Here is a 21,945-nt window from a genome sequence, read left to right on the forward strand (position 1 = left end):
AAATATATTTATCTGCTCTTTAATTGAATCAGAGATTGATGTAGCTGACCCCAAATAGTTTGGAACATGCTATTTAAATGCTCTTGTATAGAGCTCAATGGTGGGAAAGACATATGTAGCTGGCCTCAAATAGTTTGGAACATTATAGCTTGTTATTGTTGTTGGTGGTGATGGTATTCCTCGAGGATATTGTTGTGATGCTTCTGCATGAGACTATTCATAACACCTGGTGCAGGTGTGCAATTGAAACTTTAGTTCGTACTGCTTAGCTTAATGCAAATTTTGATGAGTTAGTCTTTATTCCAACCTACCTTGGAGAATTCTGTTTTTTTCTTTTAGCGAAATCTATGGTTACAGGGAGTTGAACAATTTCGATGTGCTATGGAACTTGCACCACACAATATATCTGCACACCTTGGGCTTGCTTCTGGGCTGCTTGATTGGTCAAAAGATTGCATTAAATCTGGAGCATTTTGTTGGGCAGCTGATCTCTTACAAGTGAGTTGTCAGGACTGTTTCAAAGCTTACCCCCTCTCAAGGCTTGAGTGCTTTATATGATTATATGTGCATGCTGGTGGACTATAGGAAGCATCAGAAGCTGCAAAAGTCAGTACCTGTTTGTCTGGAAATTTATATTCTGCTTGGAAGTTGCATGGGGACATCAAGGTATATGTCGTAATTAATAAATTTTATTGTTTTATGGGTTTTGTTTTTTATGTACTTTGCATCTTTAGACTTGTGCCTATTGAAACTCAAATGCTTAATATGAATGTACCATTTAGTTCCTTGTGTGATGGTAACTGCTTGTTGTAGTTTTTGGTGTTGGAAATATGAATGTACCATTTAGTTTTTGCATTGTTTAGTTATCAAGGGGCTCAATGTTCCTAGGATTATTTATGTCTAAGGTTTTTATTCTTCTTCAGTTCTTCTATGCTTCTTCCCCTTCACATTAGCTCTTTGTCTTGTTCTTATGTTGTTTGACTTTTTTAAGCAGGAGTTACATGCGAACAGAATTGAAGCTCCACATTTTTGGTGCCTTATACTTGTCAAACTTCTATTAATGTTTGATAAGTTAAATTAGAACTTCAACGTAAACTCTTAATTAATTAAGACAATGAAATAAAAAAAGACAAAAATGAAATCAAAGTCTTATGGTCATCATGCTTGTTTGATATCTCTATTAATCATACACTATGACCTAATCTTTGAGGTGGAAACGCAGCAGAAATTAAATCCAAATAATAACTATTTCAAATTCACAAGAGATTTGCTCTCTTACCTTTCTATTGTCCAATAACACTAGCTTCTTTTTCCATAAGTGGGAACCATAAAGGCACTTTCCTTCTTGCAATAAGTTTCCCATTTCCCTCTTTTTTGTGCATCCATCAAGAGAGCAATAGTAAGCAAGGAGATTTATGCCCTTACATAATTTGCCAGCCCAATAATTAGCATACAGAAATCCCATGCTTGGCCAGCTTGATAGTTGTCAGTAGATCCATGTTATGAGGATTGTGCTTTTAGACATTGCCCTAACTTTTTAATGGGCACATAACTTTTTTCATCTTGACATCATACTACTATAGTATGTCCAAGTGGTATGTGCTGATTGGCAAAATCAGGGTTCACCTTATTGGTTCATATCGGTGTATCGAACAGTCAACGTATCGTTCTGCATCGATGTACCATTTGTTGGTATGGCAAGGCGTACTGATGGCATGGAAAAATGATCGAAAATAGTTCCAAAAATTCTTGCAAAATAAAAAAAAGTTAAATTAGGGTTTTTAAGATGGAAATAAATGTAAGTTTAGTATAATTGTAGCAAAACAATCTAAATTAGGAAAGAATAATAGTAGATATCTTTTTTAGGCTTTAAGGAGTAGCATCATGGTATGTTTCGCACTATCCTTTTGTTGATATTGAATTATTGACAAAGAAATGATTTGAATTGTTAGATTATTTGTTAAACAACTTAAACTTTAAGATTCAAATGAATCAAGTAATCGATCGATGGATATACTTGGTTCTACCATCAAAAGAATGACAGGACTCCATGAGCGGTGAGTCGGGGTTCTCGACCCTATATATCTGTATATCAATTTGATATATTTGTCGGACCTAATCTTAAAATTGATCTCATGACATAGTATATTGATACACCGTATGTCATTGGTGCATCAATGTGGTGATGGTTATAGTTTGATTATCGTGAACCACATATGTTCGAGACGGCTCTTGAGGCAAGTACGTTTGTGACATGTATTGTGACAAGTACGATATGTTACTTTGTATCATAAGATCGATTACCATACTATTGTTCGGAGAAGAATGACCAATTATCACGTCAAGCTCTATGATTTGAATCTTGGGTGGCATGTGTAAGATATTACTTCTCGGTCTATGCACCATCCTCAAATTATGTAGAGAGGGCCATCGACTCCTCGACATCGCCGCTATCATCAGTTGAGACACTACTGTTCACGTCGCTGTCATGTCTCCAGACCAAATGGATTGCTAAATGCGATTGAGAAGCTACATACTGTTAATTCTCCCTAATTAGCCTCCTATGCTTGATCCAATCCACAAATCGCAGCTTTGTGGAGTTCAAGAGAGTGCAAATGAGAGAAATATGTGAGTGAAAAAGTGATTGGGAGAGTAGATGAGTTAGGGCAAGTGCAAGGGGAGAGAATGAGGGGGTAGAAAGGGTTTAAGAACCTTAGATCTGGTTCAATTTATTAAATTGGTTGTGAAATGTTGCAGTTTTGTGGTATCATGTTATGTTAAGCTTCAATTTATCAAATGACTTATTTTTCACTATCTGGCATGTTAATACAGAACTCTGAAGTCTGAATTACTTTTTTATGCATTTTTTGTTGATATTAGATTGCATATGCAAAATGCTATCCATGGGGAACTGGAAGGATTGGATATGAAATAGATGAGGATCTCTTGAAATCTTCCATCATCAGCTGGAAAAAGACATGCTATTCAGCTGCAATTAGTGCTAAACACTCGTATCAGCGGGCTTTACACTTGGCTCCTTGGCAGGCTAATATTTACACTGATATTGCAATCTCTGTTGATTTTATTGGCTATCTAGAAGAGAGAAACAACAATGATTTGGAAATTTGGTAAGCTATTTAAATAAAACTTTGGTTATCGCATCTTAATATAAGAATCGGGCTAAATTGATTCTGTATTTATTAGGCAGCTACCTGAGAGGATGGCCCTAGGTGGCTTGTTGCTGGAAGGAGTTAATAAGGAGTTCTGGGTTTTGTTGGGATGTCTGGCTAGCAGTGATGCTCTGAAGCAACATGCTTTGATTAGAGCGTTGCAGTTGGATGTGTCTCTTTCCTCATCATGGGCATATCTGGGAACGGTAATGATGAAAGCATTCATGTATTGCCAAGTCTTGAAACATAATAATCTGATTTTGTTAGTTTGCAGCTCTATAAAAACTCGGGAGAAAAGCAATTGGCATGTCAAGCATTTGATCGTGCAAGAAGCATAGATCCTTCTTTGGCATTACCATGGGCTGGCATGTCAGCTAGTTATCAGGATGGGTATATAATGAATATTTCTCAAGACCCAAATATCATGTTTCTTAGGCTTTTGACATTTAGCAAATTATTTCCATTGACAAATATTATCTTAGGCTTTGCTCGACAAATGAAGCTTTTGAAAGCTGTCTGTGGGCTGTGCAGACACTGCCTGTAAGTGCCTTTCTCTCCAATACTCTATTGCCTTTCTCTTTTCTGAGCACATTGAAGTTTTGCATGTGCAATTTAATCAAGGGTTTTCATAATGAAGTATTTATTTGATTTTGATTATTGATTTTGTTATAATTTCATAATTAATCGACAGACAAGCTCTGAAAAAATGAATTTCATTATAATGTATTTATGTGACTACTAAAAAACTGATTTTTTCTTGAAAAAATTGCGATTTTGAGATTTCTGTAGTTTGGTTTTTTAATTATATGTTGAAATAAATTACTTTACATTCAAAATAATCAACCCACTGCAGATAGACTTCTTTATTTGTTGGTTATCCAGATATTTTACACACTTGCCATTTGAAAATTGAATATAATCACCACTTATACATTGTAATTCCACTTATTTGTAGGCTGTTGTTTTAGCTATATGGTTTCCTGATTGTGCTTATGATCTGGGTGCAGCTTGCAGAATTTCAAGTTGGTCTGAAATAAATTATTTACACTCAAAATAATCAAGCCACTGCAGATAGGCTTCTTTATTTGTTGGTTTTCCAGATATTTTACACAATTGTCATTTGAAAATTGAATATTATCACCTTTTGTACATTGTAATTCCACTTATTTGTAGGCTGTTGTTTTAGCTATATAGTTTCCTGATTGTGCTTATGATTTGGTTGCAGCTTGCTGAATTTCAAGTTGGTCTTTGTGCACTTGCAGTTCTTTCTGGTCATCTGTCATCCCCGCTGGTATTGACATTTTGGTTAATTATTGTGTTCGCTTATCTAAAGCCACAACTATTTGCCTTAACGGTTAAGGCTTAACCATGTTTGTTTCTTGACTTGCTGAAAGAGAAGCACAAATTGTTCAAGCATTTCAGCACACTAAAATATTGAGATATATATATATATATATATATATATATATATATATATATATATATATATATATATCTATATATATATATATTGTAATTTCTTATTAAAATGTTTAAGGCATGCTGTGTGGTCATACTAGAATTTGCCAATTGTGAATGCCAAATAAGTGAATCTGTGATGATATTTTTTTTAAACAGATAGTGTCTAGCTTGAATGTAGTTTGGGTTGTGGATATCTAATTTGAACTTTTGTTCTCATCTAAGTTGACAGATTTGAGACACGAGATAGTCACATTTATAACCAGTTTTTGGTCACTGTTCTGTGGATGTTGACACTTGAGAAGGATTTTACGGCATCTGATTCGATATAGATTTGTCTACAGCCTATGCATCAGAGAAGAATTATTTTCTTAATAATTTGATATTTTATTGCGTGTTATGGGTATGTCCAAGTGTGAAAGTGTGAAAGAATATAAATTTATAAGTTTCATAAACTAAAATGGTCCAGATTTAGTGTTATTAAATCAATTGGTTTATAGAATCCATTATTAGAGTTTGACATGAGGGTCAAGTTTGTAAGATCCGTAAGATCAGTATGTTATCGGCTAGTGATGACAAAATTAGAATTGATAGGACACATCGTAGTGGATTTTCATTAATAATTTGATAATTTATTGCGTGTTATGGGTATGTCTGACTGTGAAAAGTTAGAATATAAATTTATAAGTTTCATAAACCAAAATGTTCCAGATTTAGTGTTATCACGTCCATTGGTTTATAGAATCCATTATTAGAGTTTGACATGATGGTCAAGTTCGTAAGATCAGTATGGTTTCGGCTAGTGACGACAAAATTAGAATTGATAGGACCCATCGTAGTGGATCTAAAGGATCATGATTGGCCTTGAATGGGGTGCCGGTTGTGGATCCGGGTATATCAGAATCAGATGATACTGTAAACTCTCAATGTAGTCATAAATTCACGGAAAACATAATTTTAACCAGGTTGATGCAAGAAACTAAGGTAACACTGATTTTGAAGTTAGATAAGACTAGTTGTTCTATACTTGGTTAGGTGAGAAAAGATGTTAGTAACATTCATCAGTTGATGGATCACTTTGGTTTTTGTTTTTAACAGTTGTAGACTACATTGTCATTCCATATGTATATGCCTGTCATGTTTGTTAATTAGGTTTTCAGAATATCATGCATTTGATTTGCAGGTAATTGGAGCCATAGGGCAGGCCGTTCAAAGGGCTCCGTACTTACCCGAGTCCCATAATTTACATGGCTTAGTATGTGAATCACGGACTGATTATCAGTCTGCAATTGTTGCTTATCAGAAGGCACGATGTGCTTTGAGAATGTTTCCCAACTTCAAGAGTGATCTTCAATCTTCCTTCACTGATGTATCAGTTAACCTTGCTAGATCACTTTGTAAGGTAAATTATGTTTAGTTTTGGTTACATTGAATGCCTTTAGTCCACAGAATAAAAATCATTTACTTATTCATTTTTGTAGAAGCTTTTCTAAAATGCCTTTTCAATTTTATTTCCTTCCCTCCAACCCCCAACTCCTCATGCCATCTCCATGTATACATATGCATCATTGATGGAGCATTTTTGCGTATCTTTATGCTCTCCACATTCTTTATTTTTTGCAGGCCGGACATGCAATTGATGCTGCACAAGAGTGTGAAAATTTGAAGAAAGAAGGTAAGGCCTTGAACTTATTTTCTACACATGTTCTAATGTGGGGAAATTTTTTTCTGCAAATTTCATGTGAATCATAGATATAAATAATGTGTCAATTTTACTTCTGGGGAAATAACTAGTAGCAGAGCAGGCTTTAATGATATTTACATGTACTTTTAATGTCATTAATATTTCAGGATTCCTTGATAGTAAGGGCTTGCAAATATATGCTGTTGCATTGTGGAAACTTGGACAATACAACTTAGCTCTTACTGTGGCGAGAAAGTTGGCTGAGAATGTCTCAACCATGAAACAGACATGTGCAGCTGCTTCCCTTGGGTTGATATGCACACTAATGTACAACATTTCAGGATATGACTCTGTAGTTAGAACAATTAGAAAATTTCCAAGTGAGTTTTTGCAAAATACAAGAATGAGTCTCATCGTCTGTGCATTAAATGCTTTAGACACAAATAAACAACTGCAGTCGCTTCTGCCAACCATTTCTCAAGCTGCTGCTTCTCATGGTATTGCCATTGAAATACATTCCATTACCGCTATTAACAAATTGGTAAGAGTATTCTTCTCTAGTCACAAGTCTCAGTATGTAGTTTTTTCTTCTCTGTACTCTTTTGAAGCAGGATAGTATAAATGTTCATTGTTGAGTTTAACTTTGCAGATAACTCAGGAGTCTCCTCAAACTGTAGCCATTGACAGGGGAGTAGATTACCTAAGAAAGGCCCTTCATATGTATCCTAACAGTCTTTTAATAAGGTAATGAGTGTTAGCATCCTATATCTGATCCTCCTCTTATGACAACAATTTCTACCAGTGCCCTAAAAGCTTTCATGAGGAATCCTATTGCTGTTTATGCAATCTTGGTTTTCTGTAATTATTAGTCTAACATGCTTTTATGTGGCTTAGCTTTTAGTGTTATGTATGACTTGTGCTGCTTTTTATTTACAAGTTCTGCATCCTTTCTGCATTGTCTAATTGTTGCACAATTCAAAATCTGTAACCAAGTAGATGATCCACCTGCTAGCCTTGAGTGCTTAAAGATGAAACCAAGAAATGCTATATTGAAGCTTGTCATATCAGAATTTTAAATAGATTCTAGCGTGGATAAAAGAAAATCACATGTAAAAACTGAATACACCAACTTGCAACTTTTATCAAGCTGAAAGTTTAAAAAGTTTGAATCTCTGGAACCTGTAAAAGCAATAAGAAGACAGAGGGAAAAAATGATAGAACCCTTGCAGATTCTAAACTTGGGGTTGATCTCTTTAGGGGATCAGCCTCCTTGGAACTCTATAGGGGTTCCTCCCTCCAAGTTGCTGCTCAAAGGCTGCAGAAAAGATTCATCTATTGCTTAAGAAAAGAGGAGGAATACATGGCTATTTATAGGGCTTCTAAACCCTAACTCCTAATAGGACTCCTACTTAAGTCTCTTACTTCTAACCAACTCATAATAGGACTCCTACTCAAGACTCCTATTCCCTTACAACTCCTAATTCTTCTCTAAGAAAAAACCTCCTAACCCTAGCCGGCCTCTTCATCTTTTTAATAGGGGTCGGCTTAGGTAGGTTTTATATGAATGTCCCTCTTAATTAGGACTCTTCTAGCTAGAGTCCTAACAGACCCGCCCTCTTCAAATCAGCCTTGTCCTCAAGGCTGAGATTCCATGAACTCAGGGAACCGGGTCTTCAGCTCCTCATATGGTTCCCATGTGGCGTCTTCAAGTGGTAAATTATTCCAATGCACTAGTACTTCAGTAGAGGGACGTCGGCGACGCATCACGATCCTGCGATCGAGGATGGCTTGTGGTTGAGCATGAATAACTCGATCCTCAGTGGTGTTGGGCAGTTGGATCTGGGGTGACTCGTGTTCTCCCAATTTCGGCTTCAGGCATGACACGTGGAAGACATGATGAATTTTGGCATCCTCAGGTAATTTAAGTTTATACGCCATTGCTCCAATACGCTCTGTGATCTGATAGGGCCCAAAAAATCGTGGAGATAGCTTCATGGAGGCTTGAGTGTTGATGGAGAGTTGCTTGTATGGTTGTAGGCGAAGATAAACCTAATCTTCTACCGAAAATTCTCTTTCGCTTCGTCGTGTGTCGGCTTGCTGCTTCATTCTGGCTTGAGCTGTAGAGAGATTATCTTTTAACAGTTGTAGGAGTTTGTCCCTATCAATCAATTCTTGTTTAACCTGATCTACCTTGGCCGAGCCAATTATATACTTTGGAATCACAGGGGTCGGTCGACCATACAATGCTTCATAAGGGGCACATTTTGTGGATGAATGATATGTAGTATTATACCACCATTTTGTTACGGACAAACTTCTAAACAAGGTGTTTGATGTAATGCTTATGTATGTCCGTGTCTTTTGGCATGTTCATGCCTTGTACAGAATGTAAAGGGGCGGCCGAAGGCTTAATAGTCCTATTTTAGTTGGGTTGGTGGCCTCTTTAGGCTTGTAAATAAAGGTTGTGTCATGTGGACACGTTCGAGAGCTTTTCGGTCTATAATGGACCATTTTACCCTTTGTTGTGCAACTATTCAGAGCTTGTAAAGTCTGTTTGTAATTTGCATTGTCTATGAAGTGTTTTTCGGACATGTTTGCTTGTGGATCCCGATTGAGGCGTTCTCTTTAACCCGTTCTTTCTTTTGTTAGTCCTAAGGGACAATGGGAGGCTTCGGGGAGGTTGACCTTTGCGGACGGACGCGCGAGGGTGCCGCACGCCTTAGGCAAAACTAGCTAAGGTCGTGACATTATGGTATCAGAGCGGGACAAGCACTCATAGAAACACTTGACATGCAAACGTGGGGGACCTAGCGGGGCTGCGTTGAGAGCAGTCAGCAACGCGCGACCGTTTGAGGGAAAACGGGCATGGAGATGTAGGGAAAAGAGTCGCTCAGAGTAGCGGGCATCTAACATTGGCATTTAGGGGAATGGCCAACCCTTCGCGCAAGAGGCACCACGAGAACAGGTAAGCTTGGAAGAATTCGGAGCGCACAAAGGTTGGGATGGCTGAGTTTGAGCTACGGCTCAACGTTGACAACTATACTTGATGGTGCTCTAGGCAAGCGAGGCGCTTGGCAAGAATGAGACCATCCAAGGTGGAATTAGTTGCTCAATGACCAAAAGAGTTATGCAAAGCTCACAGAGGTGAGGGGAATTGCTAACTCGAAGAATTTGGTACTCATGCATGGGCTTGTATGCGGACGATGGAATGTTCGTGGCCATCCCAAGGTGACCGAGACTCGGCGCCATGGAGCATTGAAACTTTCTCTTCGGCATGCGAAGGATACGTCCGGAGGAGGCTGAAGTGTGCAACGAGTTCAGCATGTTGCTAGACCTTGAGGGGTGCAGCGGTGATTGTATTGACGTGAAGGCGCAATCTAGCAAGTGTGTCTGCAGGAGGCAGAACAATGCACAGTTTGTTCAGCAGATCGGAGTAGTCCAAGGGGATGGTGGTCTCCGAAACGAAGAGAGATATTGCTCCAACGGGATAGTTATCCAGGAGGGATAAGTCTCGGCACTCCAGAGGGAGAATCATGTGAGACGGACTTCACATGTTGAGGAGGAGTACCTCACGAACAACAACTCCACGAAGCTCAATGGACCGAGCAAGCAGCGAGGAGTTGCCGTATGATCTCGCTCGAGAGAATGCATTGGTGGATGCATTGCAAGATCAAGTGGGGGAGCGACCTGAAGCAACTTAAATGAAGGCACATTTAGAGTCGATATGGAGATCGGACTCAAGGGAGGGTTGACCCGTGGAATGGTGGGCGCGAGGGCCACCATCGACTCAATGCAAAAACGAGGAGCGGAGCAACTTGGGTGTAACTTGGCGAAGTACCCAAGCCGCATGAAGGGAGCCAGCATAGAAGTTGGAACATGGAGCAGAGGCACAGCGCTTTCCCTAGACAGAGGTTAAGGACATGAACTCTTGTAGAGGCAGGAGTAGAATCATGCTGTTCCCTGGGTCCTTCATTCTGACAGAGCGGACTCATCTTGCATGGTGCCAAAGACGAAGGGAGCTTCGGGACACATGCACCTTATCTCGGAGGAGCATTCGATGGAGGAACTAAGGCGACTCAATTTGCGGAGGCGAAGTTGGGTACAGAAGGCCTTAGCACGGGGCAAGAGGACGCAGAGGCGGGTACTCTTGAAGAATATGCCACAGTGTTGCCATTCGAGTTGCTATGAAGGAAGCAGTGCGTAGCGGAGATTGTGCTGGTAGGGGTAGAGGCCCAGGATCCAGGCAATGGTGCACAAATTACAGCGAAGTCGGTGGACTTCGGGAGTTACTAGGCGACGGACTGTCCTAGAGCGGTGCTTCATCTAGGTGTGACCCAAGAGTGGGTGGATGAAGGTCGATTGCGAAAGCGAACAAAATCGAAGGTGGAGGAGACCCTGCGATGTATTGGCAGAGGCCACACATGGAGGGTTCACAATTCGAGTTTATTCCACAAGGATCAGAATGCAATGGAGATGTCACCAGGAGGCGACATGGTGCAGCGGATCGTGGTGGAACAGTTCGTGGCAATGCGACACACACGACAAAGTCCCGTGAGGGATGAGATCATATGGAGGTATGATCGGGAGCTACTGGGAGCTCCACTTTGGTGAACAACACGACGGCAAGAAGGGCTATGGATTCAAGGAATGAAGGCCATGGTACCGCAGAGGCGGGTCTTCCGTGCGTGCATCGAATTTTGCATCGGACGAAAACCTTGGTCATCAGCATATGGGGGCTGTGTTCCACTAAGGGAAAAGTTCGAAGGCAAGTACCAGTGAGTTCCATGGGAGGGACTTGATCATGCAGAGGTATGATCGAAGCAGCTGGAGAGTTGGACTGCTCCAGAGCTCATATTCGCTTAAGGGAGCCCGACAAGTCAGAGGACAAGGTCGAGTAAGCGAACGTTGCTACCAAGGAAGCTAAGGAGAACAGAATCGGTGCTAACTCTACAACGTGATGGCAGAGGCCATGCTTGGGAGTTGCAGTCTGTTTTTCCATCGACCAAACGGACTGCTTGGAGAACACAGTGGTGTTGAAGCAGGGGGTCGAAAGGGGCGAGGAAGCGACGACGAGTCCAGAGGGACTTAGCTACCCAAAATCAAGCATCAGTTAGAATGGAGGTGGACTCAGAGGAGTGCCACAGAGACATTTCTACTGATCATGCAGAAAAGGGATACAGAGGCGAGGCGACGGATAGTAGGGCCATGGGCATGCCAGCGCCATGGTACCGCAGAGGCGGGACTTCCGTGCAAGTCATTGATCCCTTGCTCTCATGGAGGGAGAGCGCTTGGTCGTGAAAGGGGCCGGGGAGGTGGAGCATGCAGAGGCAATCTCCAAGTACCGAGACAAGGTTGAAGGGCAGAGGCCAAGAAACTTCGTAAGACCGGTGTCAACAAGTTTCTCATCAAGATAGCCGTAAGTGAAGGACTTCGGGTCATGCAAGAGTGCACGACCAAGGAACGAAGCAGGCAGTACGCGGTGCTGTACCTTTGCTACTCAGTGGAGTAGGCGGCAGGGTTGATGGAGAAGACGGTACAATCCCAAAGGCGACCTCATCTATCAGAGAATTACTCCAAGTTGGGGTGAAAACTTCCCGCATTCCAGAAGTTCGATGGCATTAAGAAGGTGAATCACAGTAGCCAACTCAACGCAAGGAGTGCAAACACTTCAAGTACTTCAGAAGTGTGAGTAAAGAGCAGGCGAAGGCCAGTAACCAGCTCGATGCATGAAGTACAATCTCGAGGAGGCGGGCGAAGTCAAGTAACCTTTGCCTTCTCAACTCTTAAGAGAATGGACGAAACCGAGTACCCCAGTTCTCTTATCTACCCAGCAGAGGAGCTCTGCACAAGTTCAAAGACCCTTCGAAGATAATGGAAGACAATAGTTGTCAAATCCTCACCAACGGTGATCAGTGCTACTGAGAGTAGATTGTCCGCTTCATTTCCCAACGAAATGCCAATCGAAAGCGGAAGTGATGCGAACCTACTTGGATGTGACAACTAACTGAAAGAAGAGTCAATGAGCAGATTTTGTGGAGGAAGGACCCAAAACTTCAGAAGTTTGCGAGGCGATGCTCGTTAAAGCTCCAACAAGCATCCACCCAGTTCAAGCAGCATGTGGAAATTTTGAGAAACTGGCGCAGTAAGAATGGTCTTTTCCTTCATTTGGTGGATCCGCAGGAATCAACGAGGATCAACACAACTCAGCCAACCCCACACCAGAGTCAGAGTCATTGGCGAGTTGAAGCAGCATGGCGGATCAAAGGTTCGACTACTCAGAAACAGCAGCGGAGAGAAGCTGGGAGCCAGGAGGCGCATTGCAGCTGGAGCAGAAGATTGAAGACTCAGCAAAGGCGAAGAGTTGCAGTGTTCACAAAGGCTTCGACGAGGACGTCGAAGGGATAAGTGGGGGAGAATGTCACGGACAAACTTCTAAACAAGGTGTTTGATGTAATGCTTATGTATGTCCGTGTCTTTTGGCATGTTCATGCCTTGTACAGAATGTAAAGGGACGGCCGAAGGCTTAATAGTCCCATTTTAGTTGGGTTGGTGGCCTCTTTAGGCTTGTAAATAAAGGTTGTGTCATGTGGACACGTTCGAGAGCTTTTCGGTCTGTAATGGACCATTTTACCCTTTGTTGTGCAACTATTCAGAGCTTGTAAAGTCTGTTTGTAATTTGTATTGTCTATGAAGTGTTTTTCGGACATGTTTGCTTGTGGATCCCGATTGAGGCGTTCTCTTTAACCCGTTCTCTCTTTTGTTGGTCCTAAGGGACAATGGGAGGCTTCGGGGAGGCTGACCTTTGCGGACGGACGCGCGAGGGTGCCGCACGCCTTAGGCAAAACTAGCTAAGGTCGTGACAATTTGGCCCAGGGAAGCCATTTTGCCCACTCTTTTGGTCGGTCGCTAGCGAAACACTGAAGGTACATCTCTAAACACCTGTTTACCACCTTTGTTTGGCCGTCAGTTTGTGGATGATACGCTGTGCTCATCTTGAGTTTGGTGCCTTGTAACTGGAATAACTCGGTCCAAAATTTACTAGTGAAGATCCTATCACGATCACTTACAATGGACCTTGGCATCCCATGCAGTTTAACAATATTTTTTATGAAAACTTGGGCAATACTAGCAGTAGTGTAGGGACTTCTCACAGCACAAAAATGAGCATATTTCGTAAGTCGATCAACCACCACGAGAATTGTGCTTTTACCTTTGGCAGGTGGCAGCCCTTCAATGAAGTCCATGGAGATATCAGTCCACACCGAGTTCGGTATAGATAGTGGTTGTAGTTTCCCTGGATTTGCCACAGTTTCACCCTTGTGCTGTTGACATACATCACATTGTGCCACATATTCAGCAATAATTTTTTTTATCCCTCTCCAATAAAAATTTGGCTTTACTCTTTTGTAGGTTCTTAGGAATCCAGAGTACCCTGCTGAAGGTATGGAGTGCATTTCATGCAGGATGATTGTGATACAAGGGGAGTCAGGTATAAGCACAATACGACCTTTGTAGCGTAGATCCCTCGAATCCCAAGTGAAGTGGGCTATTGCACTTGGATCCTCCTCCAATTTTTTTATAATGTTGCTGATCTCTGGATCCTTCTTCCATTCTTCCCTAATGTCCACGAGGAGACTAGTGGTAGGAAGGGAGATGGCTGAAACCTTAGCTTGCTCAGGTAGCCGTGAGAGTGCATCTACAATAATGTTTTCTTTCCCCTTTTTGAAATAATTTCATAATCAAATCCAAGAAGTTTGGTTACCCATTTTTGTTGCTCAGGGGATGATATCTTTTGCTCCAAAAAATACTTGAGGCTTCTATGGTCGGTTTTAATTTGAAATCGCCGGCCAATCAGGTAGGGTCTCCACCTCATTACTGTATGTACAATGGCGAGCATCTCCTTATCATATACTGACATGTTTTGATGGGAGGAAGATAATGCCTTGCTAGTGTATGCGAGTGGTCGACCATTTTGTATGAGAACGGCTTCAATTCCGACTCCAGATGCGTCGATCTCAATGATGAAGGGTCGGCTGAAATCTGGTAGTGCTAGCACCGACGTCGTTGTCATGGCTACCTTAAGTTTGTCGAAGGCAACAGAGGCTTTGTCCGACCATTAGAAAGCATATTTTTTTAGTAGAGAAGTGAGTGGTGCACTGATCTTCCCATAGTCCTTAACAAATTTTCAGTAGTAGCCTGTTAGTCCAAGGAACCCGCGTAGTAATTTCATGTTTGTACGTTTCGGCCAGCCTTGCATTGTCTAAATTTTTGTTGGGTCTACCGCCACTCCTTCCCAAGGTACTCTACTTTTTGCTGGAGAAAGCTACACTTTGATTGCTTAACAAAAAGAGTATTCTCCCGAAGGATCGTCAGAACAGTCCGTAAATGCTGAAAGTGAGTCTCAAGAGAAGGGCTGTAAATGAGAATATCATCGAAAAATACCAGCACAAATTTGCGAAGAAAGCTCCGAAAAATATCGTTCATGAGACTTTGAAAGGTTGAAGGAGCATTAGTGAGTCCAAAAGGCATTACCAAGAATTCATAATGACCATTATGTGTGCGGAATGCAGTTTTTGGAATGTCATCTTCACATACCCGAATTTGGTGGTAACCGAATCGGAGGTCCAACTTCGTGAAGACTCGAGCTCCTTTTAATTCATCAAGAAGTTCATCCACCACTGGTATTGGGTACTTGTCCTTGACAGTGATGTCATTTAAAGCTCGGTAGTCGATGCACATCCGCCAAGTTCCGTCCTTCTTGCGTACAAGTAGCACTGGTGTGGAATAAGGGCTACAACTTGGCCGAATCACCCCTGTTTCAAGCATCTCCTTTACGATCTTTTCAATTTAATCTTTTTGGAGGTGAGGATATCGGTACGGTCGAGTGTTCGCTGGTGACTTGCCCGGAAGGATTGAAATTCGATGGTCATGTTGTCGAGAAGGAGGAAGACCGCATGGTTCAGCAAAAATGTCGGCAAATTCAGTAAGCAATTGGGCAAGATTTTGATCTTCAATTTCTATTTTCTTCCCCTCTGGTTGCTGCTACAGGTGCATAAAAAAGCCACCATTTACCTTGTGTAAAACTTTCTCCATTCGTTGGGTCGAAACAGTGGTAACGTTGCTTCAGCGCTTCCCGCGTAGGATGATCTGTTTGCCCTTACAGTAGAATTTCATAATTAATTTAGAAAAGTTCCAAGAGACATCACCTAGTGTAGGCAGCCATTCTATACCAAGTACTGCCTCATAGTCATCAAGTGGTAGGAGGAAGAAATCGGTGATAATTTCTTGGTCTTGCAGTAATAGTTTCACCTGCGGGCATCTTTGGTCGCACTTTAGGATTCTGCCGTCGGCCACCTTTACATCGAACTTGCTGCAACCTTCAATATGTAGTGCCATCCAAGCAGCAACCTTACTATTTAAGAAGTTATTAGTGCTGCCCGTGTCGATGAGAACAGTAATCGGCTGTTGTTTGAGAAGGCCTCCAACTTTCATCGTTTGCGGGTTTGAGTAGCCGGCTAGTGCGTGTACCGTAATGTCGGTCGGTTGTGGCTCTTCTTCCATATCTTCTATTTCATATTCAAGGCTCTCTTCTGGATGTTCAATGACCTCTTCTTCTACTGGTTCAATCATAAGAAGTCTCCCTTTTCTACAGCGATGCTTGTGGCTCCACGGCTCGTCACAATGCCAACATAACCCCTTCGCAAATCGCTCCCGAAGTTCTTCTCTTGTTAACCTTTTTGGTGCAGGGACTCGGTTGATAGTAGGGGGGGCTGAGGGCTTTAGTATTGTAGGTCGAGGAGTGATCCTAGTCTTCCGGGCTTCATGGTTCAATCGCTCCTCTTGAAGTCGTGCAAAAGAGATGGCTGCCATAAGCGTGTATGGTTGTCGCGCCTTAACTTCTCTCCGGATCTCCGACTTTAAGCCCTCAATAAAGGTCCCCAATAGCTGTTTTTCAGACTAATCACTAGTTTGATTAGATAACCTTTCAAACCTGGTTTGGTACTCCTGAATGGTGGAGGTTTGTCGGATCTTTGCTAGTTGTCCGTCAATGTTCTCGTAATAAGTTGGTTCGAAGCGGATCAGCGGTCCTTCTCTGAATTGTCGCCATGAAAGGACTCCATAAGTGTGTTCAAACCAGTCAAGCCACTGTATGTCATCCCCTTCAAGATGTATAGCTGCAATTTCCACCATGGATGCATCCGCAGTTTTATGGTACCGAAAATATCATTCCGCGCGCGAGATCCAACCAATTGGGTCTCCTTCTTCCCATCTAGGGAAGTCCACTCTCATGCACGTATAGTTGGGGTCGGTCATAGAGCCTCCCCTCTCTTGGAAGTCATCTCTTTGGGCATCATGTGATTGGTTAGAGCTCTCTCCTTGATGTGATTTCTTCGGACTTGGTGGTCGGCCCAAACTGAATTCGGTAAGGAGAGTCCGAATCTTATCCTCCATTCGTGCCTCGAAGGCTTCAAATTTAGCATTGATTGCCTCCTCAGATGCCATAGTATATGACTCCAAATCTGTGATGTTAAGATCTCTCTTTTGTTGACGGGTTAAAGGCATGTATAGGTTGAGAGAAGTGATGGTTGAAAGGGTTGGTGGATTGGTAGATGTAGGCTACGGTTTAGGTTTGTTTTGTGGCTTTTTTGGGTGTAGTTTGAGGGTGTGGTTTGGTGGAGTTTTAGGGCTGTGGATGAAAGTTTTCGATCTATGGTGGATAGCAGCAAAGGTTTGATAGAAATCAGTGAAAGTTTGCTGCAGAATTGTGTTGTCTTGTAAGAGCAGAATTGTCGTCGAAGAAACAGCGGTTTTTCGACGAAATCTCCACCAAAAATTTGAGAGATTTGAGGAGAGAATTTTCAGTAATATCTTAGTTTATATGACAGAGAAAATATAGTATCAAGATCAAACAAATAGTGCTATGCGGCTGAAATTCTGTAATGTATCTTTCGTTGTAGAGATGAAAACTTTGTGACGAAAAGTTTATGCAGCAATATAGGAACAATTTTTTTTTTTTGGATTTTCGGATAGGGATAACTAAATTGCAGCAGCAGTAAGGTAGGAAACCAGAACCTGTTGCAATTCACGGGATGATCCGTGGTGGTGGAGATGATGGCGGAATTTGACGACGATCTTTTAAGCAATTATGGGAATTGCTTTGGGCGGCTGTGGAGGGCTGATGGATGGCTATGGAAGGGCAGCGAGATGCCAAGAACGCTGCTCTGATACCAGGTGATAGAACCCTTGTAGATTCTAAATTTGGGGTTGATCTCTTTAGGGGATCGGCCTCCTTGGAACTCTATAGGGGTTCCTCTCTCCAAGTTGCGGTTCAAAGGCTGCAGAAAAGATTCATCTATTGCTTAAGAAAAGAGGAGGAATACATGACTATTTATAGGGCTTCTAAACCCTAACTCCTAATAGGACTCCTACTTAAGTCTCTTATTTTTAACCAACTCCTAATAGGACTCCTACTCAAGACTCCTATTCCCTTACAACTCCTAATTCTTCTCTAAGAAAAAACCTCCTAACCCTAGCCGGCCTCTTCATCTCTTTAATAGGGGTCGGCTTAGGTAGGTTTTACATGAATGTCCCTCTCAATTAGGACTCTTCTTGCTAGAGTCTTAACAAAAAATGAGATAAACAAAGATACAATTCAAGTAGAAAGAAATTTTCCTTACAAGTTAATCAGTAGAGTCATCTACTTCTAGTGTGACAATATGTTGCCCACATGTTTAAGCTCAAGACTGGATGGCGTCATGGCATATGTAGATCCAATGTCTATTGCCTACATGTCATGTGCCACTGAACTTTTGGCATGCGACCAGCAGCAGTTGCATTTAAAATGAGACAATTTTTAAGGATTTTTTATTTATGTGTTTCCTGACCTCTTCTTTTGTTGGCTTAAAATGTTGCAAAAAAAAAAAGGCAGTCTCTTAATAATTGTCTCTGTCATTATTCAAGCCTGTTCATAAATAAAGGCTCATCTATGGAGCACAGCACTAACACTATTCTGGCGATTACTTTATTGTTAAGCCTTTTAAGTTCTCTCCTAATTTTGTCATGTGTGACTCAAATATATGGTCAAGATCATAAATTAGTATAGTAATACTGTTTCAATATACCTGTATCTTGTAACTTCCTAAATTAGGTTACTAGTCCTATAATTTAACAAATCTGTACTTACAACCTCACTATCTCTGTTGTGTGTGTGTCAAAATGCAAAAGTTGGTTCTACTATAATTACAAGACTAGCAGACCAAATTAAGGATTTTTGGATTCATTTTGATCCAGTCTAAGAATTTGAACTGCCCTAAATAATTTGGTACTTGATGTATTTTTATGTCAGTGTTGTCATTTGTCACATAGAAATCATTGCAAAGTTTGTGATTTGCTCAAAGGAACAACATTGTTATCACATAAAAGTTACCTTCCTATTTTAATTAAAATGAAGGTTTCTTCATCGTAATTAAGTTATGAATGAAATTTATATAATTGATGTTACTGTTTTCAAATCAGAGTTTTAAGGGTGGGAACTTGGGTGGTATGGATTGGTTTGTTTTCAGGTTAACTTAAAAGTCCTCATGTTGCTTCTTGTAGTCTTTCTTTCTGTTAAGATAATGTATTTAATAAGTTTAATATTTTTCCTTTGCCTTTGTAATCGAGGAACTAATGCATTTAATTGACTTTCAGTTGGTGCATTTTCTTTAGAATTTATATCCTTTCTGTGGCTAGTTGTTTCATGAAGTTTTCCATGTGTATTGGCTGAAACTGATGCATGAGAGATTGACCATATATTTCCGTTTGGAAAAGGAGTACCTCTTATTGTTGTGAATTTATAATAATATATCTTTTGCAGCGATTTAAAAAGGCGCTCGGGCACTTGCCTAAGCGCCCGGGCGAGGCGAGGCGAGGCCCGAGCGCCTCGCTAATCTTCTAGGCGACGCGCTTCAAAGAGGCGCCGCTTGGGCGCTCGCCCGAGCCTAGGCACTGGGCGCTTCGGCCGAGCGCCTGGGTTAACCAAGGCGACCGAACCAGGATTTTAGGTCTGGTTCGGTTCTGATTCGGTCTCCGGTGGTTAGTTGGTTCAATCGAACCAACTAAAACCTATATCAGTGACAACCCAACCCTAACCCTCGTTGCCGCTACCGCTCCCGATCCCGATCTCGATCCCGCTGCTCGCCGCTGTCGCTGCTTGGAAACGTTGCCGTTGTCGCCGCTCACGCCTCTCGCCGCTCCCGCTCCCGCTCCCGCTGCCGCTATCGTTGCTTGCAAACGCTACCGTTGTCGCCGCTCGTGCCTCCCGCTGCTCGCCGCTCCTGCTCCCGCTATCGCTATCGCTGTCGCCGTTCGCCGCTGCCGCTGTCGTTGCCGCTGCCTCCTTACACTCCGCTGCCGCTGCTGCTTCCTCTTTTCTTAGTCAGCAGGCTCAGCACCCCCTTACACTTCCTTTTTCTCCTTCTGTTAACAGTATACTGTATACTGTTAATATTATTAGGTTTATTTGAAATTATTAATTTTCAATATTGTTAATAGATTAATAATATTTTATTTTGATTTTAATACTGTTAACTTTTATTTATTTAAAATTATTGCTAGGTTTCAAGATAAATGACAAGTGGACAGAGCAACTCAATAGAGTCTCCAATGACATAAAAAAAAGATTCAATGAAGATGATTTATGTGAAAATGACGATAATATTGATTATGATGAATGACTTTGATATAAAATTTTATTGTTTTGAATCTTGAAACCTTTTGTTAATGTGACATTGTGATTTTGTGTCTTAGATTTTCTTAATTTAATAACATATTTTAATTTAAAATTTTAAATAATTATATTTATTAATTATATTGTATATTTTTATATTTTAGTGCTTCGTTTCGCTCGGGCGAACGCTTGGGCGAGCGCCTAGCGTCTCGAGCGTTTTTGGACCTTGGCGTCTTTTGGCGCCTAGCGCTTTTTAAATCACTGATCTTTTGTAAAGGAAGCATCCACTATGAACTAGACAAACAACATCAGCTGTTCAAATTTTTATGTTTCATGCGTTTGCACATTTTGCTATTAAAAGGTGATCGTTGTACTTGTTTTGCATGTCACAGAAGCCATCTTGGTTTGCTTCTACTGTCTAGTGGAGATTGGATGGCTCTTCAGAAAGCAGCCAGGTGTGCTGTCATTCCAACTGGTCACCAGCACCCTGTCAAGAAAGGATTTAGACTACCATATGAAATTCATGGTGCTATGGCAGTTGCTTGCGGTTCCATCTGTTCCACCAACCCGAAGTCTTCTTTCCCTACCTGCAATGATGGGCTTATGCATGGAGCTAGACACTTGCACTTGCTTCAAAGGTATTATTTTATATTTTCTTGGTAATTTTCAAAACTACTCTGGACTGGCAAGATATGACAGGGTTGTACATTCTGTGTTGTCTTTTTCAGATGGTTGCATCAAGAACCATGGAACCAAAATGCTCGTTACTTACTTGCTCTTAATGTTTTCCAGAAAGCTCATGAAGAGAACTTCCCCCAACAACTTTGCATTATTTCAAAACGGTTGGTTTTAGATGCTCTCTCTACAGAAGAGTTTCTGGGGGACAATAAGCTATCTCAGTCTCGGAGTCTCCTACTCCTCTGTGCATCAGAAATAAGTTTGCAGAGTGGTGACTCTGTTGGATGCATACATCATGCATCTAATGCATTAGGTCTTCTTCCTACCAATAGTGATATGTTTTTTGCACACTTGCAATTATGCCGTGGATATGCAGTGCAGGAGGACTATTCAAACCTTAGGAATGAGTACACCAAGTGCTTGCAGATGAAGACCATTCATCCGATTTGTTGGATATTACTAAAATATTTTGAATCTAGATACAGTTTGCAGAATAATTTGGACATAATACATACCAACTTTCAGGCATGTGCAGCCAGGAAAGGAAGTTCCTCCAACAATTGGTCTGCTAACTTTGAATTAGTTTGTGCTCAATGTTATTTGTGGGATCAGGACTACTTCCACGCAGAGCAAACCTTGGCACGTGCTTGTGTAGCAAATATGGACAGCTGCCTTCTACTTTGTCATGGTATTAATTCTACACTGCATGTCAAGAATTTCAATTAATTTTTTATCAACATGATATGCTTTCCCCATATTTGTTCATGCTGTTTTGGTAATGTGATGTCAGCATTTTGTACTCGCATCTATGTCCTATTACATCACGGAGGTACTAGTCTGTTGGGATTTTCTGATAAATATCAAGCATTTGTCACATCAGAAAATATTTTGTGCTTGGTGATCTTTGTTTTTTCATAAAAACAAAAGGAATGAATGATTGTAATTGATTTGTTGCATATTTGTGATGACCTGCTGATACTGATTAGTTTATTGTGCCATCTCAATCATTTATCTTGCTTCAATGTGGTTTAATCTTTTGTGACAAAAATACTTTCGAATGTAGAACTCTTTCACCTAAAAAACTAAGGGTTATGGAAGAACAATGTCTTGCAATAGTATTAATTACTGGTAGGATTAAAGTACTATTTACTGGTAGGATTAAAAATGTTCTATCATGTTATAACTTACTAGTGACGATGGAGCAACATGACCAGGTTCGAGCCCGAGGTTGGAGTGGGTCAATTGAC

General features: G+C 41.2%; 1 protein-coding gene across 2 annotated transcripts; it reads left to right on the forward strand.

The window, feature by feature from the left end:
• The first annotated feature begins 366 nt into the window (after positions 1-366).
• Positions 367-21,529, forward strand: LOC135586099 (tetratricopeptide repeat protein SKI3-like). 2 transcript variants are annotated; one of them, XM_065083472.1, is made up of 13 exons: positions 367-498; positions 586-666; positions 2,881-3,128; positions 3,205-3,376; positions 3,445-3,560; positions 3,653-3,710; positions 4,396-4,461; positions 5,812-6,030; positions 6,252-6,303; positions 6,480-6,853; positions 6,962-7,056; positions 20,413-20,658; positions 20,749-21,529. In XM_065083472.1, the coding sequence occupies exons 1-13, from the start codon at positions 382-384 to the stop codon at positions 21,422-21,424; spliced, it is 2,520 nt and encodes an 839-aa protein (XP_064939544.1). In that variant the 5' UTR covers positions 367-381; the 3' UTR covers positions 21,425-21,529. The 2 variants fall into 2 exon arrangements, with proteins under 2 accessions (XP_064939544.1, XP_064939545.1); XM_065083473.1 differs by lacking the exons at positions 367-498; positions 586-666 and having other exon boundaries at positions 2,993-3,128; positions 3,209-3,376; positions 20,749-21,523.
• The last annotated feature ends 416 nt before the right edge of the window (positions 21,530-21,945 follow it).

The sequence above is a fragment of the Musa acuminata genome, chromosome BXJ1-9, assembly GCF_036884655.1.
Source record: "Musa acuminata AAA Group cultivar baxijiao chromosome BXJ1-9, Cavendish_Baxijiao_AAA, whole genome shotgun sequence".
In the NCBI taxonomy this organism is placed as follows: domain Eukaryota; kingdom Viridiplantae; phylum Streptophyta; class Magnoliopsida; order Zingiberales; family Musaceae; genus Musa; species Musa acuminata.

Bases quoted from the DNA above. Each gene is read 5' to 3' on its own strand.
- LOC135586099 (XM_065083472.1), top strand. From the start codon at position 382: ATGGAACTTGCACCACACAATATATCTGCACACCTTGGGCTTGCTTCT. The intron at 3,561-3,652 runs GTATATAATGAA...ATATTATCTTAG, and splicing joins TCAGCTAGTTATCAGGATGG to GCTTTGCTCGACAAATGAAG. The intron at 7,057-20,412 runs GTAATGAGTGTT...TGCATGTCACAG, and splicing joins CCTAACAGTCTTTTAATAAG to AAGCCATCTTGGTTTGCTTC.